At 36.6% G+C, this 27,209-nt stretch overlaps 1 protein-coding gene across 3 annotated transcripts in view; it reads left to right on the top strand.

Moving 5' to 3' along the window:
* Positions 1-27,209, top strand: part of LOC138711248 (annulin-like) — a 153,003-nt gene that overhangs the window by 16,378 nt on the left and 109,416 nt on the right. Inside the window, exon 1 of one of the 3 annotated variants that reach the window (XM_069842664.1) lies at positions 11,165-11,445. The exons of 1 other annotated variant lie outside the window; for it this stretch is intronic. In XM_069842664.1, the coding sequence (XP_069698765.1) occupies positions 11,301-11,445 (145 nt within the window). In that variant the 5' untranslated portion in view covers positions 11,165-11,300. Of the gene's footprint in view, positions 1-11,164; positions 11,446-27,209 lie in introns of those variants that run through there. One more of the 3 variants, XM_069842665.1, reaches the window with a different exon arrangement.

Raw genomic sequence — 27,209 nt, 5'->3', positions numbered from 1 at the left:
ACGCAGAACTGCACGCATTGTATCCTTCACCTGACATAATTAGGAACATTAAATCCAGACGTTTGAGAAGGGCAGGGAATGTAGCACGTATGGGCGAATCCAGAAATGCATATAGTGTTAGTTGGGAGGCCAGAGGGGAAAAGACCTTTGGGGAGGCCGAGATGTAGATGGGAGGATAATATTAAAATGGATTTGAGGGAGGTGGGATATGATGGTAGAGACTGGATTAATCTTGCTCAGGATAGGGACCAATGGCGGGCTTATGTGAGGGCGGCAATGAACCTCCGGGTTCCTTAAAAGCCAGTAAGTAAGTAAGAAAGTAAGTAATAGGCCTAATACTGGTCATCATCACCACTTGTTCGGGTTTCATGAAGTAAGTGCATTTTGAAACTGTTCACTCGGCCGGCCTGGTTTCTGTGTGTTATTACATGGTTCCGATTAGAGTTCTTCTGCACAAAGTGTGATAGGCTTACCATTTAAGACATGCCGCCTACGCTTTTTGTCTTCTACGCTTCCAGTCTGTCTAAATTCTCTAACAACGTCGACAGTTGGAAAAGAGCGCGGGATGAGGCGGCAGGGGGAAGTACGATAATGATTTGAAAGCTTATATTATTACGTGACGCAGTAGCGATACTATTCATTAAAAAATAAGCAGACTTCATCAGCTGCTGGCGATTGCTTTTCTGCTTAAGAAGCGAGAAGTTCAGGTATTGATATACAGAGTAAACAATCATTAATAGTTTATTAAAATAATTATTTTCATTCCAATACTTTTATTGATGTTTTCGGAATGAGTAATAACTTGGCTGCTCATCTGAGTGATGTTTGTAGCAATCGACAGCCACAGCCAAGAGGGTCACATTCATCCCGCCCGTCTTCTGCTGACTAACAGTGTTGCCAACTCAGCGGTTTTCCCGCTAAATCTAGCTTTTTTGGATAACCATCTCGCGGGTAAAATTATATTATCCCGCTTAGCGGGAATACTAGCGGTTTTTAATCTTTAAAGTTTCTGAAATGAAATTCATATTAGCATTATAAGCGGCTTTCATAATTACATTTAATTCGTGTTCTGTGAAATAATGGATGTGTAAATGTAGTGATAATTCCTTATTATATATCAGCAGTGCTCGGGAAAAGTGACATAAGTCAGTTTCCACAAACCTTTTTTGATAATTTATTGACAACTTACGGAACATCTGCTTGCTTAGAAAAAAAATACATAAGTATTTCTCCCATTACAATAATTCATACAGAAGAAAATCAAATCGACATAAACCAGTGTAAGTTGTCAATAAATTATCAAAAAAGGTTTGTGGAAACTGACTTATGTCACTTTTCCCGAGCACTGCATATATGTTACCGTTAAAACCCGAAATCCGTCAAAACCAGTTTCAACTAGTAAAAACTAGTTTAAGCAAATAAAGATAGAAAGTGAGTTTTCGTATAATCTAGAATCAGTGTCAGGTTAGGTTTGGTTTGTTTAGGTTTTTGTTTGGTAAAAGCCTAAAAAAAATTAAAAAACCTATACAAACCAAACCTAACCTGTCATTGATTCTAGATCTTACGAAAATTCGCTTTCTATCTATCTCAATTTCAATTTCAATTTTATTTTTTTGAAATATACAGAATAAAGAAATATAATTACAAAACAAACAAAGAGAAATACAAATAAAATAATACAAGCAATATAAAAAGAAGATACAGTAGTATTAACAAAATTTGAGACCGAATGAGCAGCGCTCATGCTCCGTCGCAGTTCAGATATAATATTATCTATATTATCTATATTTTAACATTACTTTTTACTAGTTGAAACTGGTTTTGTTGGATTTTGGGTTTTAACGGTATATAGTGCAATAAGAATTTAAATATGTTGGTCTGTGATAAAAGTGTTCAAAATTGCTTTATAGTGCCACATTGGGAATTAATAAAGTGTGCAATATTCGTTACTTTGGCGGGTGGATGCTCTATCTTGACCGTTATTATTGTTGTTGTTATTATTATTATTATTATTATTATTATTATTATTATTATTATTATTGTTATTATTGAATAATAAGTATACATTAAAATCTAGAGATATTTTCTAGAAAATCGCGGGTTTTCGAAAGTCATCTAGCGGGATTATACGAACAACTGTTGGCAACACTGCTGAGTAACCGACAAGACTCACTGTTGTAGAGCAAACCGAGAAACATCCATCCCAGACACACTGACTTGACTATCTGTAGTTGCCACGAAATAAATAGTCACCTATATTGACTGCAGGGAACTTGACTGTTTTCAGAGATCTGTGTGAGGGCAGTTGCCTTATTATCTTAACGTCATCTCGGACTTCGATCTTAGCCAGCGTACACACAGTAGTGAGAGTCATACCGCAACATTGCTGCGTGCATTTTATATCGTCAGCAGCAGATTAATAAGCGAAATCCGTTGTCATGGCTATCCCCACTCGTGATTTTTTACTGGAGCTGTCGATCGGCTAAAAATGTTCTTCAGGTAACTAGATTCCTTTAATGGATTAGTCGAATTTTAATCGATTTAATTAGTTTCAATAAAACCACCTAATATCATCTTATATAATTGCATATTATTTGAAGAGCATATATTTTAAATTTTATCAATGTGTCCTATCGCAAATAATAAATTATTAAAAAGCATTTGACGCTGACGATGTATACAAAAAGTTCGAAAAGCAAAAAAACAATAAGTTCCATTTTACACGTATTTGTAGTCACATCTCTTTGCTCCAGCCAATCGCGTCCGTCCGTTGACAATACTTCACAAGTTTATTCGTTGTCCTTTAACACAGTCTACAGGCTCCAGGGCTATTCCATATGAAATCGATCAGTAAAAAACCTCGCATTTTTTTATACTCTAATTTTTTCCCTATTTATACAAGGTGCTGAGGAGAGTGCATTTGCAAAAATATACTATCGAAAGTAAAACGGTTTTCGTATTGTTGAGCGACAAATTTAGCGTATTTTATAAAAACAGGCCTCTTTCAGCGCTCAGAACTCTGGAACCATTTACTGCAGAACATTGAACGAGAGCTCATTTTGAAGCTGACATTTGGTAGGTTATGTTAAGAAGTAATCCTTATTTTTATTGTACACAGAGAGACAGATAATCAGATTTTACTTACTTTTAGGCTTTTTGCCCATTTGTAAAAATGTAAGAAAATATTGAGAAAAAACCTTGCATCATTAAGAGGGATTCGGCATTGTTTGCTTAGTGGTACGGCAATAAGTTTCGAGGGTATTAAATAGATTCTTTTTACTCGCCTAGACTTGAACGGCTCAGTACCGCACGCACTGGCCGTGAGCTGAAGATAAGCGAGCGTTGGGCGTCATTTTACTCCTGTGTTTATGAAAACTTGTGATAAAGCTAGCCCAGCTATGCGCTACTAGACGAAACATCACATGTTTGTCTCCTGGCCTTGCTTACCTCGGCTAGCTCCCGCCTCACAGTCAGCTGGTTACTTCACGCGCGTACTATTTATTTTCTTTATTTGATATTTTCAATACTTTCTTATTAACGTACCATCAGTAAAAAATATGTTTATTTGTACTTTCAATGCGGAATCTAACCATATATTTAAAACACATTTTTTCATAGCCAAAGGCGTCTTAATGAAGAAAAATCTAAATTTCTCCATTTCCATAAAAAGTAAGAAAAACTGTTTACATGTCAATATAAACTTTAACTTCTCAGCATCAAAATAAACCATGATTTTGATCATTGGGTGAAAGGGTTTCGGAGCCAGAACAGTTTAAAGTTGCTCAATTTTATGAAAATACGATAAATTAAAATATTTTTAATTTAAACACTATGAAGTTCTGATGCCTCAAACTTTGCACAAAGCAATGTATCACAGTTCTCTACGCACAAAAAAAAAAGTTTCATTGTATTTAGAAATTGTAAGGTCAATTTTCTCTTATTTCTGTCGATTTGAGATGGAATAGCTCTCCAGCGTTGACTGACAAGATGAACTGGAAGTAGCAACGTTAGTAGACGTAGATCCACCTTGGAAAGGGTGAACGTGTTTGAGACTGCTTGTGCTTCCACTGTAACTGAACGATATTGTAAAGAAAGTTCACAAACTGGATACATTCAATGCAACTTGTGAAGGTCAACTGATAATCTCGAGCTGAGCTTTTACAGTTCCATAAACAACTAATGGACACGTACAAGAAATAGGCCTACCATTATTCGGATCATTAACTCTATTCCATTTGCAAACTTCCAGCTACCTTCCGGTGGTTATTTTGACAAAGGACATCTTGTCCGCAAAGGAAATATAATACCATGTACAGTAAATTCTTTGCATAGTTTGTGAAACAGGATGGTCGCCTGAGACGCACTTCTAAAGAAAAAAAAAAAAGGATTCGGCGTAGTTCCACTTATAGCATTATTGTTTCTAACTTTCTAAAGCCAGAAGACAAGAACGTCATTCACACTAATGACCTGTCTGTCCACCACAGTTTGCCACACCATACCAAATGATGTACAGATTTCGTGCAGTTATGTTCCCTTTACCACACGGTAATTTTTAAACGATTCCATGAATGGATTAAAACACATTTGATCTGTGAATAAAATTTTAAAATTAATCCTTTAAACGGACAGTTTTAATTTTTACCTTTGTGGGAATACTAAAACCAAAATATTCATGGCAAATCCCCATACTCTGAAACAGCTACAGGAAACCGACAAATTTACTGCGTAACAAGCTAGCAATTACACAGGGTGGTCAGGAATTTTCTTCGTAAACGTAACAATATGTAGCTAGATATTATCTTGATCTGGTGACTGCTTGTGAATAAAGCGAGATGTTTATTGTTATTTTTAAATATATTTTTTATTATTTTCTTATCGAGTTGGCTCGGGGAGAACATAAGATTTTGTTATACCTCCCCAGTTTATTATTCCATACTGAATAACGAAACAAATAGACCGCATTATATTACATGTCAGAAGGAATCGTAGCTGGTAAATTCTTGTATCAATATTTTAAATTTAGAGCAAAGATAATGTGTGTGTTTTTCCGAAGGTATGTTTCGGTCCATTATAATGTATAAATATTTCACCTACAATATACAGGGTTAGTTAAAAGTCCCGCACCACCTAAATAACTTTTGAAGCATATGGTTCAGTGATATTAAACTTGGTATGTGAGGATAACCATATGCTAAGAACTCAATAATGGTATTACCGAGTTTTTTCTACTTCCGGTTTAACCGGAAGTAACTCCAACTCTCTTATTTTAAATGGAACACCCAATATATATTTTTATTTTTGAATGAAGCTCATTAAGAGCTTTTCAAAAAGTACCCACACTCGATACTTCTGTACAAATTCATTGTTGCTTAGTCAAGAAAATAGAAAAGTATATCGAATATTAAAATAATAAAACACTCCTTCCTTAACAAAAACAAAACAAAGCTAGCTCACCTTCTAAATTATGTGTTCAAATTGGTAGCCCTCAGCTGCTTTACAATGTGTCACTCGATCATAGAAACCATTTAAGGAATGATTTAACCAGGCTTTAGGAATATTCTGCACCACTTCCATTTTTATTTAGCAACACTGAATTTGTACAGAAGTATCAAGTGTGGGTACTTTTTGAAAAGCTCTTAATGAGCTTTATTAAAAATATATATATATATATATATATATATATATATATATATATATATATATATTGGGTGTACCATTTAAAATAAGAGAGTTGGAGTTACTTCCGGTTAAACCGGAAGCAGAAAAAAGTCGGTAATACCATTATTGAGTTCTTAGTATATGATATCCTCACATACCAAGTTTCATGTCACTGAACCACATGCTTCAAAAGTTATTTAGGTGGTGCGGGACTTTTAACTAACTCTGTATATGTGTTTATATTGATTTATACACTATCTGTGGCTTTATACAGTATAGTCCTAGCGTACAATTAATACCCAGGCGGAAGGCTTACTTCTTGTAATGTCAAGCGGTGTTGTCACGGTTTCGTTGTAAAAATTATCCCCAGTTACTGTTATTTTTTATTCCGACATCAATATATTGTTTTCTACCACCACAGTGAATAAATTTTAAGGTATAAGATTACTTTTAATTGAAATTAAAATTCCTCACCTTTTTGACGTCATCAATCAACTCCAGATACAAGATTGTTTTTTTCACTCTACGTGGAGTTGATATGAGTACGTCAAGTACAATAGCTAACACATCATTGGTAGGTGTGTGTTACCGCTCCTTGTGATTGGCCTAATCGATAAACAGACTCTTCTCTCATCTCTTCAAAGGAAAGCGCCTGTTTGACAGCGTCTGGGTCTTAAATGAGCGCTATGACTATGCCTACCGGTTGTCCTCTGATGAAAAGACAGCTTCTCTTACCAGACAGCTCAAGGCCCAGGTTGTATCCTCGTCATTGAATATTGCCGTTGCGTAACGATTTCTCAGTTGAGTCATCTTGCAAACCGTAGCTCAGTGAGGAGCCTGGATCTGTGACGCAGGTTTTCTCCGTGTAGGCCTAACCACTTTCATTGAACCTTTACTCTATTATCGCCTTATTGTTGTCTGAATGAGTTTTGCACTTCGTAAAGGAAAACACCAATGAATGATATTAAAACCCTGGTACAAAGTCGACTGGATTGTGTGTAACCTCATTTGAATTAAAATTAACCATTGCTCACAACTTCTTCCTTTTAATGATTAAGCAAGTCAGACTTCGGGCTGTTGTGTGACGTGAAGTCTAAATACAGCCCAGCTGCACATTGCAGTATTCAGTTATTCATCCCGTGATTCACTGCATTCAGGTAGGAAGTCTCTACCTACCTGCGCCCCCACACAATAGCCCACAATTAATACATTTCACATTCGCGGATTGAAATCGAAGCGAACGCGATGAAAACCCGTAATATGGCATCTGTTTAATGTAAGCGAAGCTGTGAGACATACGGTGGTGATTTTCAGTGGTTTAACTTGGGAAGACACTTAGGCCCAATTGTATAAAACTCCCTGACTAAAGATCAACTTTGATCGAAGATCGAAAAGTAAACCGAGTTCAGACACTTCTTGTATTGTATAAAACTTTTCTGCGATAAAATTACCTTGGTTCAAATGCAATCTAAGTTCACGTGAAAAGGATTTGGCAACATCGCATAAACAGGTGAAATACGTGATGCGCGGACCATGTTATACAGGTTTGTTCAGTGTTGCCAATCTAGCGATTTTAACTCTTTTTCAACAACAATTTCTTTTAACTTTTATATTGCTTAAATAGGGATTTTGTGACCTTTTTAGCACCCCATAGTGACAAAATTTAATCTTTCTTTGTTGATAATGAGAAATCTAGCGACTTTACAACTACTTTTTGGCGACTTTCCGTATACTCTGTTGGAGACACTGTTTTTTTTTTTTTTTGCAATGTAAATAATGGCGGACAATAAGAAGATTGACTGTTCTCCAAGTTGTTATCATGTTATGGTGTTTGATACTTCTAATACATAATAAAGCTTTATAAAACGACAATTTTCGTTTAGTAATACAGTTAATTGAACATTTATGAATGTACCTATCATATCCATTAATAATTAATGGTTGTTATAAACATAATATAATTATAGGTTATGTTATTTGATACTGCTGAACACGATAGAGCCTTATAAAATTTAAGATTGTTTGTGTATTAAGGCAAGAAATTGAAAGAAATATATATAAATGTACCTATCATATCTATTAATATTAATAATAATGGATATTTTATTTGCACAATCTGCCACTCGTATATTTCAAACAGAAAAGAAATAACTGAACTTGGATCATCTAACTTAATCGGAGAAATTTCTTCAGTCAAAGTTGATTTTATTTTGAGACAAATTAATCGCAGATTAGACTTTATACAACACAAAATTCCAAGTTCAGCTGAAACAAGGATCAATTTAACCTCTGATCTAAGATTAAATGGTTTATACAATCGGGCCTTATAAACATGCCAATGTACGTATAAATTTGATCAAAAACTGGTTTGATGCAAATTTGCTATCTCTAAATATAACTAAAACTACTTTGGTGCCATTTTCCTTAACAGTCTCTGGATTGAACAAATTGAAATCACTTTCTCATTTAAAATTAATAAGACCACACCTGTGGAGTAACGGTCAGCGCGTCTGGCCGCGAAACCAGGTGGCCCGGGTTCGAATCCCGGTCGGGACAAGTTACCTGGTTGAGGTTTTTTCCGGGGTTTTCCCTCAACCCAATATGAGCAAATGCTGGGTAACTTTCGGTGCTGGACCCCGGACTGATTTCACCGGCATTATCACCTTCATTTCATTCAGACGCTAAATAACCTAGATGTTGATACAGCGTCGTAAAATAACCCAATAAAATAAAAAAAAAATTAATAATCCACAACTCATTTTGTAAACTGGATGGGGAGGCATTACAAAAACCGCTCTTCTTCCTCTGATTATGTTGCAAAAACGTATAATCAAAATTTGTTTGAAAAGGCGACTGGATTATCCAACAAATTTGATCCATTCGGAATTGAATGTTTTTAGAATTGACCAAATTTATAAATACTCTTTAATGAAATTCTATCATAAAAATAGAATGAAATTTGTAGCTCAGTCACATGATCATAATACAAGACGAAATGAAATTCTTAAATTAGTTGAACCTAAATGTTTCACATCTGCTGCTTTACTACACAGTACAAATTATGGTCCACGGCTATATAATTCGATAATAAAATTTCATCCAGAATTGACTACTTTAAGGAATGAAATTTTCAGATCCAGAATTAAAAAAATTATATGACAGACTTCCCTGCATTATATTATGTACCATGTATTGTAAAACAAGTTTATTTCTATCCTAAGTACATTTTTTCTATCTTATCTTGGTTACTATAGCAACATGACCTGCACTAATTATACTACTAATAATACTTTAATATTAATCCACCAATCTCAACATCGTCTCTTTTTTCACTCAGTTGTTACTAGTATTATTTACTAATTTTATTATCATCTTTATGTGAGCTTTTTTCTTAAGTATTTTGTCTACAAAGTATGTATATCTATGTAACGGAACTGTCCCCGAACACGAGCTTTGCTCTTTCGGGGTATTTTAATGTAACGTTTTTATGTATATGTTATTATTAAATAAATAAATTGAATAAATAAAATACATCGCAGTTCAATGACACGTGAAGACTCCTAATGGACATTTCTTGCTCCTGCAAATTCAACTCACCGGTCTAGCACGATATCACTATGGCAACGAGGTAATGGCACAGCCTCTGACCACCCGCTGGCGCTGCTCTGTTTTCTGGATAAGATATTTTATTGCTGTTAATTAATGTTTGTTTTTCACGATCTAATTGGAATATCGCCATTATCCAATATCAGAGCGTTCCAGGAGCTCCGTATATCGTGCCTGTCCGGACAGTGGACTTTCAGAAGTACCCGTCTCCGAACTGCTTGAGACCGGAGTTCGAGTACCATACCTACGAGTGGATCTTTACCCTCAGGGACTTCTCTAGCGGTCGCCACGTATAGACTCTAGACTGTAACATGACCATCCCTCGAATGTCATTACTAGGGACCAGATTTTTATGTAATATCAAGGTGTGAAATAAGCTGAATATGTACCAAAATATGTAAAATCATGAAAATATTTAATATCAATATCTGCGCTGGTTTGTATTGTTAAGCCTAGATATTTGTAGCCTGGTACAATTTTTAATTTTCTGTTCTTCATGACGATTTCTACTGTTTCTGGTGCTCTTCCGCCGTTTCTGAGTATCATCATTTCTGTCTTGTCCACATTTATATCAAATTTGTTTCTATTGCACCATTTTACCTTGATGTTTATTGTTTCTTGTAACTTTGTAAGGTCTTTAGACTCTACTACTATCTCGTCCACTTATGCGTATGAGATTATTCTCTTCTTGATTTTTACAATACAGAGTAGTTGTATGAGAAAGCTTGCCTTTTGTTCACTCATATTTACAGTGGGCGGTATGGGGTGAGTGCCTCTTTTACTTCCTGGAACTAAGATGTTATGTTTCGTCCCGAAATATATCCTTTCTTGGGTAGGTAAAAAGACTTTTTAAATCTGTATATTTCAAATTGCCAACTTCCCCAGCAGAAGTTTTCTTTTTCCTTTTAAAGAAGTAAAAATGAATAAAACCCCAAAATATGTAGATTTATGTAATACCAATCCATAATATGTAATGTGGGGTAAATATGTAAAAATATGTAGTATTAAATTTTAATATATTAATGGTAATTACAAGATTCGCAAAGATTTGTTATTTATATACGGTTAGGTTGAAAGAAATATAATATGTAATTACATAAAAATCCGGTCCCTACTCATGAGATCTGGCAATTCCCCGATACCACTACTACTACTACTACTATCACACCACCACCACCACCACCACCACCATTTTTTTCTCTTGTACGGAGGAGGGACTCGAAGGCTTGCACTGCAGCCTGAGGCTTATTGTGCTTACCACTCCTATTCTGTGAATGATTGGGTAGCCGAATGGCCGCGCTCTTGTACAAGTACAGCACGCCGCACCGTGAACTTTACCCTGACTATTGTATGGATGGTGATATGTGGATTAATTATGGCGAAATGAGTCCAACGCCGAAAGTTACCCAGCAATTCTGCTTCAATTGGTTGAGGGAAAACCCCAACCAGGTAATATGTCCCAACCAGGATTTGAATCCGAGCCTGCTTGTTTCATAGCCAGACGTGCTAACCATTATTCCACAGCTATATACCACCATTACTACTGATTCTACTACTACTGCTATTGCTAGTAGTACCTCCACTACTGCTACCACCAATAGTACTATTATTTCTACCAACACCACTTCTGCTTCAACAAGGATGCACTTTGGAGATAAGCTTCATGTGACTTGGTGTGTTTTGTTTCATTATTTTCTATATAACTATTGCAACGTCACATTCCCCGCAGTAGCTATGAACAAATTTAACTTGCAGGAAGGATTGTTATCAGTGGATCCTGGAAAGTGACACATTTCCATCCGTGACGTTGATTCAGATTTAATCCTCGTTACGTCATTGGAATCTGCAGCACATAGCGGGCCGGCTTTCGGAAGTCTGATTGCTGCAAGGTCGTGCGGTTTCGGACTTACCGCTAGTGTGCAGATACCACCGCCAGGTTGCTCTAGCGTCGTCTTCGGAGGAGTGGTAAGGCCACCCGACCTCCGCGAACGTCAGTGAACGGACGAAGCAGCTAGAAGTGAGATCGGTGCAGCAAGATGGGGAACTGTTGCTCTTCTTTCCGCGCCGTGTTCAAGCCGAATGAAGGAACGGGCCTCGCGCCCTTGTCGCCCTCCCGGGGGTCGACGAGGCGACCCGACAGCCTGCCCAAGCCTCCCACAGCGGTCGACGGATCTGCCAAACGTGAGTGACACACCCGCTGCGGGTTTTATTGTTTGTCCGGGCTGTTGAAGGGACCAGAAATGCAGCAGATTTACAGTTTCTTCGTTTAGAAACACGAATTCTTTAACAGTAGAATAAAAACAGCGCTGACCGTGATTAACTCAGAATTTCGTACAGTTAATTCGTTTTGTATATACGTTAGATGTGATAAAAACGTAAGATGGTATTCTTTTTTTTATTCTCCATGGTGATTCGGGCCTCGCAGTGTGTAGTCTTTTGTTTTAAATCATGTTTCGGATTTCTTTTGTTTAACTTAATTTAACATTCAACAACATACAAAATGCAATTATTAACTTATTTCAGAATCTCTAAATCTTTTGTTTTTATTTTGTTGATACTTTTTTAATATTCCGTTAAAGCAAAGCAGATTCTTGTTGACAGCGGCGATTAAAATGACTCTCGCCAGTGTGAAGTAGCAGCATTTCATTATCAGCTGCAATTCAATATGAAACACAAGCCATTAAGTGTGGGTAAATCAGTGTTGCTGTTGCTTGCAGTCTAACAAGACGAGTTCAGATGTCGAATCTTCGTCTCTCACTTGGTTGTTGCAGTAGCCGGTAGAACCGCAAAGCCAATATTTGTCACAAATGCGCGATTTTATTTTTTACTCCAGAGTTGCATTGGTGGACAGCTGCTGGTTTGTCCCCGGCACTGATAGGCGCATGTTTGATTTGATACATTTTAACGAGGATTTGTATGCACCTCTGAATGTTACGATGCAGGGTTGTGAAATATATTCAGGCAATATAAAATTTCAGCCTACCGGTGAATGTTTTGAATATCACAGTGAAGAAATGAAGGTCAGGACATCTTCCGCAATAGAGATCCAGAGAACATACATTACTTTAATCAAATTTTCAACGTTCTCTTCATTTATTAGATCATAGTGTTCTGCCCAAAGACAGGTTTTTCACTGCAGACCTAGCTTATTCCTATCTTTTATATTTTCTGCCTTCCTCTTAGTCTCCTCATATGATCCATATATCTTAATGTTGTCTATCATCTGATATCTTCTTCTGCCCCGAACTCTTCTCCCGTTCACCATTCCTTCCAGTGCATCCTTCAGTAGGCAGTTTCTTCTCAGCCAGTAACCCAGCCAATTCCTTTGTTCTCTTATGATTGACATATTTTCAGTGTTTTTATATTGTGAGGGGAAAGTGTGTGTCCTGATCTCTGTAGATGCGTACCACACATTATCAACAGTAATCTCACTAGACGTTTTGATTTATCTAGAGAAAATCAAAACTCGAGTGGGATTTAATTGACTATTACACGATTAGAAGAAAGTATATAAAGATTAGAAGTAACGAAGTACTCCAATACAATAAAATATTAATTGACTTACGAAAATACAACTGTCTTCAAATGTATTATTGTACCATCTCAACATTACAAATATTACGCTAGATGCATGCTAGATGGCAGTAGTGAGCAATGCCTTCTCGTCGAGAAGTTCTCGATCTATTATACACGATGGCAATGTTACTAGTCAAGAAGGCTTTGTTGATTCAGTTTCATTTTTATTATTAAAACAGTTGCATTTCACTTCAGTTATCCGAATCCCAGTAATCAACGTCACTTGACAGATGACTTTCAATAAATCTTAATATTAAACAATCTCTGATACGTGACTATCCATAATATCATATAGCAGAAGCTATAACATAACCTAACTAATATACTGTACACAAGTGTTAGAAAAGTTTTAATTAACGACGATGACATAAAAAATAAACATGAATAATTTTAAAAGGAATAATTATTGAATGTACAATTTTCAAATTTGAATGTGGTTGGTGGTTCAATTGATGTTATATTGGACGTGTGCGTAATAGAAGTGGAACTCGTTGATTTAGGCCTACATGGTGTATCAACTTATTCAGGATTTCCGAATGGTGCTCTTCATTTATTTGTAAATCGGATTTCAGAAGGTGCATAGGTATGATGAGTGATTTTTATTAATTCTTGTTCTTGAATGCCAGTGCGAGTCATATTTGAAACTGCTGTGCATCGACTGGAGTGGTTTGTAATTTTATATATATTTTTGACGTCCAGACCAGCGCAGTTTCAAATGTTGGCAAACAAAGAAACAAATGCTAGGGACGCGATAAAATTGTGCGATAAGCACCCATGATTGGTTGAAAGACGTCCTTTCGTACCGTTTTATTGGTCAAAAGTAGTATGACGTAGTAAGAGTGTAATAGTCAAAATAAAATTGAATCTGTGCATCCAGTCATGTCATTCCAATTTTTGCTTGGGTAATACATTTATAGGTGCGTGACGTACTTCCTATTTCCTTCTAAATGAACTCATACGTAAACTGGGGTAAACTTGATGGATTTAAACCGATTGCTTTGAGACATGAAATTTGTTCTTTACGATTGGTCATACAGTAAAATTGTCGGTCTAAAAATTCCGATTTCATTTGCGAAAATTCCATTGCAGACCGAGCCTAGGTTCCCCCCCTCCCCCACGGATATTGCCATGTAGCAAAATTTTAATTTTAGGAATTTAGAAATGAGTGCAGAAACACTGCCTTTAAAATCCATTGTTGAGGGTGTAGGGGAGACTGTTGTACCTTTAAACACTTTTCTCATTTTATTTTTTTTTTAATTTTGGGAAGCCCACACCTGTGGAGTAACGGTCAGCGCGTCTGGCCGTGAAACCAAGTGGCCCGGGTTCGAATCCTGGTCGGGACAAGTTAGTTGGTTGAGGTTTTTTCCGGGGTTTTCCCTCAACCCAATACGATCAAATGCTGGGTAACTTTCGGTGCTGGATCCCGAACTCATTTCACCGGCATTATCATCTTCATTTCATTCAGACGCTAAATAACCTAGATGTTGATACAGCGTCGTAAAATAACCCAAAAAAATTGGGAAATGACATTTTTTAAATAAAAATGCTTGAAATAATTATTGAAGATTCCTTTACAACTTCCTGTATTTTCCTGTTTTACAGATGAAAAATAAAATGAAGGGATATGTGATGTGTCCAAGGTACAACAGGTTCATGTGCCTTGGAACGTGCAATATAGCTGTAAAAACTGACAAAATGTATTTGCCATCGTAAACCAGAGCTGGCTTCTCTGATTGAGATTTTATTTCCTGGAGGAGCCAACAGCTTTCTTCAAGGCATCCGGACCAATTTGGGGCCTCTTAACTGCAGACTTACTTAGTGACATGATCTTAAAATAAAAGAAAAACAGAAACCGATAGTATCGTGTACCTTGGAACATGTTCCATGGTACAACATATTTTATGCTCGACCATGCCGAAATGTAGTAAGATTATACACCTGGTAGCAGCCCTTTAATGCACCTCATTAAAGTACACCCATTCATTAAAGTTCAGGTGTTCCACTAATCAGAAAACACCACTGTAGCAATATGAAAGCGCAAGTATCGATTATTCTCGGATATGCAATCGAAAGAAAACTAGCGAAACGTCACAGAGGCTGGAAATACAATACTGTCGCAGAAGGTTATGTTGTTACTATAAGAATAATTAGCGTTAATTATAAATAATATTCAAATAAATTCAATTTGTCATCTCGTTTTTTAATGTCTAAATCAATTTCAAGGTTATATCAAGATTAATGTTTATTTTACTCTCTAGATTATATCAAGGTCAATGACATTTGTGTCTCGGAAAAATAAATACTTTCGCGTCTGCGCACATCTCACAATTTACGAGATATTTCACAAGGTCAGTTCCGCTCCCCAGTCAGATAAGTATAACATGAATACGTATGAATGATTTCAAGTTAGAAATATGGTCGAGCATAAAAAGTCGTATGAAACTTGCCTATAATGGTAATTAAGACGTTCGTATGAAAATGATGAAACTCGCTTGCGATCGTTTCATAAACATACTCACGTCTTAATTACTACCATTATAGGCTCGTTGCATAATGTACTATTGTGTTCAAAAGTATAAGAGGATGCACGTTTAAACAAATATGGCTCCCAAATCTAGAGATTCGATTAAATCATGGAAATTAAAATATGTTATTACTCACCAGATGATAGGGAACACACCGTATTTGATGGATAGTTACAAATACAATCTGGTTTGTGTTAGAAAACATATATCAATGAACGAAATGTTTACTTTTAGTACTAAAAAAATTGTTTTGCCCGCGGAACTCACACTTAGCAATAAATCAAACCGAAACTAGGACCAGAACTATTTAGCGGCTTTCTCTACAATCTGCTTCAGTTTGAGTCCTCTAGGTAGCACCAAAAATTAAAAAAACAAAAAATGTTCAAGGTACAACAGTCTCCCCACAGTGGTAGCTCAGACATGGTTCTTCAGAATCTCTAAGCAGGTCGTCGGTTGTGAAGAAAGCAGAAAACTAAACGTGATGAGTGATGACACTTCCTAACTGAACACACACCCTAACACTTGTAATAATGTCATAAATTTCGAAAGACATGGGTTTGGTTGCACAAACAGTTTCCTCCAAATAATAATAAAAAAACATAGTCAATAATAGTCGATAATCATTTAAAATGCAACCAACACATTAATTACCTTTGTAATAAATTACGTAAAATAGTATATTATTTTGTTTTATTGAGGAATTACTTGTCAATAAGTTTATTACGCACAATATATTTAACTTTATTTCAATCGGTAATTATGTATGGAATTGTAGGATGGGGTAGCTCATTTAAATCCAATTCAATCCACTTTATTTATTACAGAAGAAAATAATTAAAATATGTCGTCATAAACCTATTGATTTTCCATCTCAAAATTTGTTTCTAGACTTTAATGTACTTAACGTAAGACAAATTTATTATATTGTATTAATAAAATTCATACATAAAAATCTAAATAATTTTGAATTGTATTCTCATAGTTATGAAACAAAAGGTATGAATTCTTTAAGATTGTTTGAACCAAAATGCAACACTGCTACATTATTTAATCATAGTAGTAATTTAGGCCCAAGAATATATAACAAATTTATATTTAAATATCCTAATCTTATAAATAAATAAATAAATTAATTAATTAATACTCCGAAAATATTGACATTTAATTATGCAGTGGATTAGAACAGTATTCCTAACGGGACAAGGCATTGTGAGATCGTACGCTATTGCCACAAATAACTTCCTGAATTTTCCGGAACGAATCTCGTCTTTTATTTCTTAAAGAGTTTATAAAAATATAATATTTTAATACTTATTAAATTACAGTTTTTATGTCAGATTCAGGTCCTGGCTGATGTGTACAGCCTTAGAAAAAAGTTTTGTCGCACAGACACTTTGTAAGTCCCGTAAACTGGGGTTACTTTGAACACAGAGGAAACTTTGAACATTTTTTGAGAAAATCATATTTAGGTTTCTATATGCTGCACTTGTTATAGATGGAGGTAAATTATAATAAAAATCATTCTCATACCAAATTTACCTCCATCGAACAGGTGTAGCATCTAGAAACCTAAATATGATTTTCTCAAAAAATGTTCAAAGTTTCCTCTGTGTTCAAAGTAACCCCAGTTTACGGTCCCGAAAGGAGTCAGGGCGCATGATCAGTGGACGAGCGACCTGGTTCACAAGAGAACATCTTAGTTGAGGTAATAAAATTAGTTTTGTTTCGTTGTATATCTGATCATACGCATTGCCTCCTTTCTGGGACCTATGAAGAATATATGCGACAGAACTTTTCCTTATACTACATCTATTACCAGGCAGCACATCTCACTTGACGATATGTTTCAGAGGAAGAACAATTGTTTGTAAGCATCTGAAGTCTGACTAGTGTAATATGTAGCTAGTCGGCGATGTATGGAATGGAGGGGGGAAAGGAACTGGCCACCCTACCCTATTATTTCCTGGCTTAGTTTCCTCATGAGTAATGCCTTGTTGGTGTCACATATGAGCAGTGGCGGTGCGTCAATAAGAGCACGTGAACACCTTGCTTCTTTTAATGCACGACTAGTTTTATTATTTAATACCGTATTGGCGTAGTGGGGATGTATAATATCAGAATCGAGTATTTTAAACTTCCCGCATAATCTTGCATAAACTTCTTACGTAAACTTGGCAACATGCGTTCACGTACAAGCCGTGCTCTTTTCAAGAAGGTTACAGGAATATCACGCATGCGCGGGAGAATATTCTTTCGCTGGCCGGTTATGACTCGTCAAGAGCACAAAGCGTTAAGTGAACAGTGAATCTATCCTACAGATGTCAGGTGCATCGATGCCTATCGTTCACGTGCTATATCTCGAGGACTAAATTTAATAGTCTGTATTCTAGCCTGTAGATGTCAGCATTTCACTGTCGGAACGTTTACTTTATGTGGATGTGTGTACAGTGCTGCTACGAGAGTGTAGTTTGTGAATTACTATACTTCAGTGTCGGCATATAGCATAGTTTGGCTTTCAAAGACGTGCTGGCTGACTGTGGTGGTGGTATGAATTTAAATATCTGTATGGTGGTGTATATTATTTAAGAATAATATTTACTGGCATGTATCTATAGTAATCAACCTATGCGAATGGGGTTACAGTACTGGTATAGGCTATAGTGTATCAGTGTGTTGTGAACCAAAATATATCACTGAACACACGCTTTTGTAAATAACGGCATTGTAGTATGTATTTATTTTTAACAAACGTAAACAATGAAATCTGTTCAAGTAATTTTGAAGAGTAAAGAACTGGGTAAACTGGCTTACCAGGAAAAATTATTATTATTATTATTATTATTATTATTATTATTATTATTATTATTATTACAGGTTGTTTTGACTTTACATACGGTTTTTTCGGTAGTGAAATATTGGGATCATGACATTTCATATTAGGCTAAACGTACGATTTCAAACTCTCTTCGATTTTGGAACACAAAATTGTTAACACACACAATATTTTATCACGAGCAGCCACTGCATATTAGGTTCAGCCAGTCTTGATACTGCTGGTTGAACGTATAAAGTACAGTCCTTACATTTTTGTTCAGTGTACTTGGGGGAGGCAGTTGCCCCCGCGCAAATGACTCGTCTGTCGCGGTGCAAGGTATTGTGGGGAAGCTGATGTTCATGCTGAACGACTTGTTCTAATAACACTGATTTAAATTACTGTAATTTTTCTGATCGCGGTACTGAAAATAATACCAGACAAACCGCGAGGCTTCAAGCTTCCAATGTTACTGTACAGCGTTAACCTTGTTACTGTGGAGTGGTGACCTTTGTTACTTAGCTGGTTGATAGCTTCTTAACAAGTGGACCGCAGGGTCAGTGTGGATAACAGTCTGGGACATCGGAATACAATTAGCACGGAATGTTTCGTATATCCTGCCCGCTCGCACGCCGGCCGCAAGAAGGATCCGTTCAAATCCGTTCAGTTCTTATAATGTCAAATGCTAACATATTATGAAAGCTGCTTGTCAGGTAGTTGGTTGCGAATACTCCATCAGGGCTATACTACTACTTATTTACTTATTGGCTTTTAAGGAACCCGCAGGTTCATTGCCGCCCTCACATAAGCCCGCCATTGGTCCCTATCCTGTGCAAGATTAATCCACTCTCTACCATCATATCCCACCTCCCTCAAATCCATTTTAATATTATCCTCCCATCTGCGTCTCGGCCCTCCCCAAAGGTCTTTTCCCCTCTGGCCTCCCAACTAACACTCTATATGCATTTCTGGATTCGCCCATACGTGCTACATACACTGCCCATCTCAAACGTCTGGATTTAATGTTCCTAATTATGTCAGGTGAAGGATACAATGCGTGCAGCTCTGCGTTGTGTAACTTTCTCCATTCTCCTGTAACTTCATCCCTCTTAGCCCCAAATATTTTCCTAAGAACCTTATTCTCAAAAACCCTCAACCTATGTTCCTCTCTCAAAGTGAGAGTCCAAGTTTCACAACCATACAGAACAACCGGTAATATAACTGTTTTATAAATTCTAATTTTCAGATTTTTTGACAGCACACTAGATTACCATTCCGAGGCTTGCTATTCGATATGAAATCGATCAGTAAAAAACCTCGCATTTTTTTAATACTCTAATTTTTTCCCTATTTATACAAGGTCCTGAGGGGAGTGCATTTTCAAAAATATACTATCGAAAGTCAAACGGTTTTCGTACTATTGAGCGACAAATTTAGCGTATTTTATAAAAACAAGCCTCTTTCAGCGCTCAGAACTCTGGAACCATTTACTGCAGAACATTAAACGGGAGCTTATTTTGAAGCTGACATTTGGTAGGTTATGTTAAGAAGTAATCCTTATTTTTATTGTATATAGGGAGACAGATAATCTGATTTTACTTACTTTTAGACTTTTTGCCCATTTGTAAAAATGTAAAAAATATTGAGAAAAAACCTTGCATTATTAAGAGGGATTCGGCATTGTTTGCTTAGTGGCTGGGCAATAAGTTTCGAGGGTATTAAATAAATTATTTTCACATGCCTAGACTTGAACGGAGAAAGTTACACAACGCAGAACTGCACGCATTGTATTCTTCACCTGACATAATTAGGAACATTAAATCCAGAAGTTTGAGATGGGCAGGGAATGTAGCACGTATGGGCGAATCCAGAAATGCATATCGTATGTTAATTGGGAGGCCGGATGGAAAAAGACCTTTTGGGAGGCCGAGACGTAGATGGGAAGATAATATTAAAATGGATTTGAGAGAGGTAGGATATGATGATAGAGACTGGATTAATCTTGCTCAGGATAGGGATCAATGGCGGGCTTATGTGAGGGCGGCAATGAACCTCCGGGTTTCTTAAAAGCCAGTAAGTAAGTAAGTTGGGCCAAAGTAATAATAATAATTATAATAATAAATATAACAATAATAATAAATAATAATAACAATAATAACAACAAAAATATCTTGACCACTGCCATCCACGGCGCTGCTGTTAATAATAGCTATTAGCTCATTTGTTTTTTAAACCTCTTGAGTGCATCGGCGAGAAGATTGCCTTGAAGTAAGCCATATGTTGTGAGGCCGGTCGTAAACCGTTCTTACTGTCATTCTGCGAGAGTTTCATTTGTTTGTTTTCTGAAGAAAGTTAACTTTAACTTAAAAAATAAAGGAGACAAAAATTTCGCGTTTCCATGGGAACGAATAGCACCGGGTGCCACTCTTTATCATCAGTTTATCGGCGACACTATAATAATTTTTTCGTAACGCAAAAACAGCAGCTTTTGTCACCTAAAGGTGAGTGCGCTCCTAAACATTGCTAAAACTGTTTACCTCTTAAACTTTCTGCCCACACTATCACAAAGTCGAGCGTTTTATAAGTTTGTAACTTGATTTAAGGAAGAAGGAAGTGCTTAAACGTGACGTTTATTATTCCTGCAACGCGCTGGTTAAAACAAGCGTGGCAGAAGATTCTGAAAATCACAAAATTGAATTCGGAAACTGCTTTACCGCTGAGCTAGAAGAGTTTCGTGATTTTTAGTACATTTAATTGAAATTAAAATATAAAAAAAAGTCACGAAGGTACATACTTTCTTACACGTTCTCAAAACGCGTTTTGATATCATCCGATATCTTCTTCTACCCCTAACTCTTCTCCCGTTCACCATTCCTTCCCGTGCATCCTTCAGTAGGCAGTTTCTTCTCAGCCATCAAAGTATACAAAGTGATTCACGAGGAAAAGTAACAAATTTAGGATGTGAATTCTGAAGTCATTCTGAGTGAAAAAGTTTATATGAATATAGGTCCGTTTTCGAACGGTTACGGAGATATGGCTCTTTGGTTTCACGAAAACTTCTGAGATTCCATTGTACTAACTCGCATTTAGAGACAGGTAACGGACAAATTTAAACTTTATGTCGATGTTTTCGCACATTTTCAAAGGTACTTCCTTCTGCTTCAATGCACTGTTGCGCTCGGGCGTGAATCGCGCTCATCGCTCGGGAGAGTTGCACGTGGCTGTCTTTATGCCGCATCCAAAATACGGTCGAATAGCGCCTCTCTCGTTTCCCCCTTCCTTTGCTATACCAAGTCTTACACCCAACCCCATAGGCAGTAAATACTCTGTTCAGAAAGCGTCGTTCATATTCAGCGACGGCACGCAAGGAACTTCCATCGCACAAACCATAAACATACACAATATCGGCGTATTCTGCAGTCGAAAATTTATAAGGCATCTTGAAAAACACAACTTAACACTTTCGATAACTGTACCTGTATAACTACTGTACTGCAGGTAGCTGACTGAACTGCTGTGAACCGATAAGTGATAGCGTATTTGTTGTGACATTTGTAATGCCCCATCACCCGGTTTGTTTCTCTTCTCTTATCTACATCGCTCACAATGCAGATTCCAATGTTACGTCATTCATCGGTGATCTTGTCTCACGTCAGCAGCATATGGTAACGACTAATTCACATTGGGGCCCGACGTTTCACCAAAAAAAAAAAAAATATATGCATCTAGCTCCGCCATCGTTCGAAAACGGACCTATGTTCATATGAACTTTTTCACTCAAAATGGACTAAGATATCGTATCCAAAATTTTTTACCTTTCCTCGTGAATCACCCTGTATAAATTAAGTAATTTGATATGCGACCAAACAGAAAATTAACTTTCGTTTTCTGGCTGCCACAAAAAAAAATCCTATAAAATCGATTAAGGGATTTGATTAATTTATAAGTAGATAGGGCGTACCCTATAGCCTATGTAATGTCTTTTTCACAAATTTACATGTAACATAGCTGTATGAGGAACTCCTGCCAGCGTCGTGCATTGCAGGCGCTATGTTCGGTTCAAGTTTGTCGAGTATGGCCAAGTTCGATATTCGCCGATGTTCGCCTTGGTATAATATATTCGCTGTCCTCCACTCCCATCCCTTTATATTTTATCCGCTTAAGGATTTTATCACACATCTTGCGATTAGTTTTTTGTGTGAAATAAGACGAAGTTTTAATGTCTTGGTTGCTAGAACATCGCAGGACACTACCGAGTGTGCCAGTACGAAATGCGACGCAAGCCGTGTCCAGCCTAGCTGGGTAGGCTACACGCAGTTCTCTCCAAAGTTGAATGTGGCCGAGCCCCTTTTAACAGATGAAATCTTTGTAATTTAATAATCTCCTACAGTGATGGAACAGATTTCAGAAATACCTTCCAGTGCTGTTGCAAGACAACTAGCGCACCTCCGAGTGTTTTAGTGAAGCTGGTATGTTATAATAAACCGTGACATCCAGCTGATCATCGTCAGTGTGCGGTTGCTTAGCGACAAGTTAAAATAAGGTCTACTGTTGCTTCACTTTTACAACTAAGGTTATGAAACAAATAAGCATCAAAATGTTAAAAACCGACATCAAGCACTTCTTTCTATCTCTCATCGCAGAATTTCTTTATACTCATCCTCCTACACTGTAGAAATACCTCGTCTCTGGAATTCTTTACCTAATGACGTCAGGGATTGCTGAACATTATCACAATTCAAAATGAAATTGAAACATGTTGTCTTATTTCATAGTTTTTAAGTATTGCTAGATGTATTTATTTGTGTTTCTTGTCTACATTTAAAATTACAAGTTTCTTGTTTATATTCGTTAATATAATTATCTTGCTGCACGCATTGTATTCTTCACGTGACATAATTAGGAACATTAAATCCAGACGTTTGAGATGGGCAGGGCATGTAGCACGCATGGGCGAATCCAGAGATCCATATAGAGTGTTAGTTGGGAGGCCGGAGGGAAAAATACCTTTGGGGAGGCCGAGACGTAGATGGGAAGATAATATTAAAATGGATTTGAGGGAGGTGGGATAATACCTTTGGGGAGGCCGAGACGTAGATGGGAAGATAATATTAAAATGGATTTGAGGGAGGTGGGATATGATGATAGAGAATGGATTAATCTTGCTCAGAATAGGGACCAATGGCGGGCTTATGTGACGGCGGCAATGTACCTCCGGGTTCCTTAAAAGCCAGTAAGTAAGTAAGTAATTAATATAATTATCTTAACCTTATTGATTAACTGGGATATAATTATGATACTTAATCCCTCATTTAAAGTTTGCGTGGCTGTAGCCTGTATGTATTTCCGTGTGACTTTACTTTGTTTATAGTTTGATTTTGTTTATTATTGGATTTGTATTTCTGGTGGTTTGGAAGAAAAGGCCTACCGACCTTAACTACACCAGAATAAATACAGAAAGAAGTAAATAAATAAATAAATAAATAAATAAATAAATGACATTCGAGTAAACGTATTTTTGAATTAACATTTCTTAGTAACAGCAAAATGAGAAGAATATTATGAAAGGCGTTAAAAATACACACGAACAAAAAAAAGCAATTGAACTGAACATTGTATCTTACGTTTATTGTTGCCATGGTTACACTGTATTATTGACCGCATGCAATACTTAGTGAAAGTAAGTTTTTTTTTTTTTTTTTCGGTTTAGTTAATTCATTCACGATAAAGGTGAGCAGGTTTAGGATAGGAGAAATAAATGACGTCATGTCAGAAGCTGTGTGAGCAGGGCAAGCCTACAAGGGACAGAATTGGACAAGACAACAGCAAAACGCAGGAACGTGGACTATTATGCAAGTTGCGGTGTGGACTCAAATATGACCGCTCACAGCTGAAATGTCCAGCCGCTCGTTTTGCTTTCGGCTGCAGTCGGATGCACAGCATCGGAGCTTCCATAGTGATGGGGTCGCGACCTTGTTGACAAGAGGCCATCGCGCAAACACATCAGCTCGCTTATAAACAATTAATTAATTCATCTGATTTTGATGAATAGTTTGTAAATAAAATTATCGGACGTCTGCACAGAGTAACTGGACGATAGAGTACGAACAGCCTAAGTTCGGCCCGTAACACACTTGCAGAGTTTTCGCCAGCGAGAAATGTGTTGCGAGAAAATTAAAAAAAATGATTACATGGATTCAAATGGACGTCCACACACTGGAAGAGATTCTCGTTCGAGGTAAAAACCTCGCGCAAGTTTCTTGCTGGAATCGGTAGCTCAGAGAATTTTCTTGACACGTTTATCAAAGATGTTTGACATTTATACTCTTTATGACGATTGAATATAGAAAAAGATATCACAGGTGGCGATGAATTGTATTGTTTTTATTTGAAAATGAGGAAAGATGGTTGATAATTGCAGTCAGAAACTTATCGAACTTGTACGATGTCACCCGTAGACCTATTTATATGATACACTGGATGAAACCTATAAAAACACGAAACTTAAAGAAGAAATCTGGAGACAAATATCAGATTATCTGAAAATAAATAGGGCTATATTTTATTTTTATGATGATTAAATAGTATTGATTAAACATTTGAAATAATGTATCTATATGTCTTGACAGTTTACGTAATTTTAATCAGAACATAGCAAAGAATTCTCTATCATATCATGAATGGCAAAAAACTGAGGTCCATTCAACCTGAAATAACGCCTAAAAGTATCATCATTCAAATTGAAACCAGTGTCCAAAACTCGCCCTTACTTTCGTAAGATACAATGTGACTTTCAGATATTTCTGGCTTTAATTTTAGGCCTAATTCTTCTTTTCATTAACAAAATATGTTCATGTAACTCCATTTCCTCATCATCTGAATACTTACATTCAACATAGCGTTCGTATGTAATTTGTAAAGTACAACAATATACTTACAGGTTATATATTTAAGTACGACAATATACGTAAATACATAACCTATAATATTTCCCCTAACGAGTGATTACTATAATCAGAAAAATGCTTTCTGCATGAAGGCAGTGCATAGCTGATCATAGCGAGGTGTGATCTGTGATAGCGAGAACTCGCCAAGTGTGTGGAGGAAGGCTCTTCGCCTCTTTCTCGCAACACATTTCTCGCTGGCGAAAACTCTTCAAGTGTGTTACAGGCCTCAGGCCCGTTACAGGCTTGAAGAGATCTCGCTAGCGAAAAAAATCAAAGATTGATAACCTGCATTCTAACGGACGTCCACACACTGGAATAGATTCTCGTTCGAGGCGAAAACCTCGAGCGAGACACATTTATCAAAGATGTTTGACATTTATACTCTTTATGACGATTTAAAAATATGAAGTAATATCACAGGTGGGGTGAATTGTATTATTTCAGCTCGTTTCTTTAAGGGGAGAGGATGGTACCTTTTACAACTTTTTTCCTATTTGGTGTAAGTTATTAATTTTTTGTATGTAGAGAGCTCATAGCTGTGCCAACTCAACCAATAAAAATGTTTTGAAAAAAAAATTATTGGGGGGCCCAAATTTGAAAAAAAAAAAACCCCAATGCAGGATTGTACTAAAACCGATATATCTGAACCGTTTTTAAAGATAGGTTCAAACAGATTTGCAATGTATTTGCAAAAGTATGTTCTACAAACTGTCTGTAACAGAATTTTGATATTAGTCCCTACGTTTGTAAAATAAACAATTAAAATTTAGTAACAATTTTCTGATTTCCTTTCTTGCAAACAAACGGACGTATTTTTAAAATGAAATCAATTAACAAAATTCTGTTACAGAGAAACGTTTCCTAATATTCTAAAGAATGTGTGTTCTAAATTTCATGCATGTATCTTTAATAGTTCAGAAATTATATTCATTTTGTCTGGCAATGTAGCAAAAAAAAAAAAAATGAAGTTACTGGAAACCGATAAAAGCGGGCGTGTGATTTAAAAATCCATAGCGCAGGAAGTTTAAAAATGACGTCTCAACATCCGATAAGGGCACAAATACCCACAAAATGTTATGCAATGCATTCAACGCATATCAAAGGGTATTTTCAAGAAAAAAATTTTTTTTTGAAAATTTAATTTACCGGAAACAACAATAAAAGTGGGCGAGTGATTTAAAAATCCATAATGCAGGAAGTTTAAAAATGGCGATCCACACATCACAGAGTATTTTAAAGATTTTTTTTTTTTTAATTTAGTCATTTGTCATCAAAAATACCATCCTCTCCCCTTAACTCGTGCATTGTGTTCTTTGTTGCTAAGATCATCTGTTCCTCTGTAGACTGTAGTGCTGACTGAATGATGACAATGACGACCTGAATCCCTATTTAAAGGATATCTGCACTACCATATAACGTACTTGGAATATCCGATGACTGGACCTATGACAATACTCCGGGCAGCACGTGTCGGGTAGAAATAGATCCGACAGACACGTGTACAACCGGCAACCTCTGCGCCACGGAGCTTCAGAGTGTTCAGTTTATAACAGACGATGGGGGAAGGTGGAATGACATGCTGACAGGAAACTGTCCGGCAGCGAACCCATGACGCTGTGATGAGAAGCCGCGTGATGTGGGATGAAACTGCGTTGTTTTCCCTGGGGCAAGATTTTTGTAGATATTTGCACCGTGTGACATACATCAACTTTACAAAATACTACCTTAATGCCTACATCCACACATTTTATTTTTGCGCAAAAATAATATGCTATGAAAACAATAACAAGTCACATTTTTTAGGCTTAATTATGTGAAATATAAAAATTAAGCATTTTTTTTTTTCCAAATATCGAATGTAATATTTTCGCGCAAATATACATTGTGGCATCCCCGATGCGACGAAAGTGATCTTTGTCGTGCCATCTGTCTGGTCTGTGAACTGCTGTAATGTAGCTATCAAGAGTTGTCAGCGTATCGATAATTCGCGAGCGCGTAATGGGAAATGCCTGTTATTATTCGGTTGAGAAGCTCTTATCATCCAGTCTGCTGTCCAAAAATCTGAAAGTTAGAATTTATAAAACA

The sequence above is a fragment of the Periplaneta americana genome, chromosome 12 (genome assembly GCF_040183065.1).
Source record: "Periplaneta americana isolate PAMFEO1 chromosome 12, P.americana_PAMFEO1_priV1, whole genome shotgun sequence".
Taxonomy (NCBI): domain Eukaryota; kingdom Metazoa; phylum Arthropoda; class Insecta; order Blattodea; family Blattidae; genus Periplaneta; species Periplaneta americana.
The sequence above is the reverse complement of the archived record's forward strand: the minus strand, read 5'-3'. Positions and strand labels throughout refer to the sequence as shown.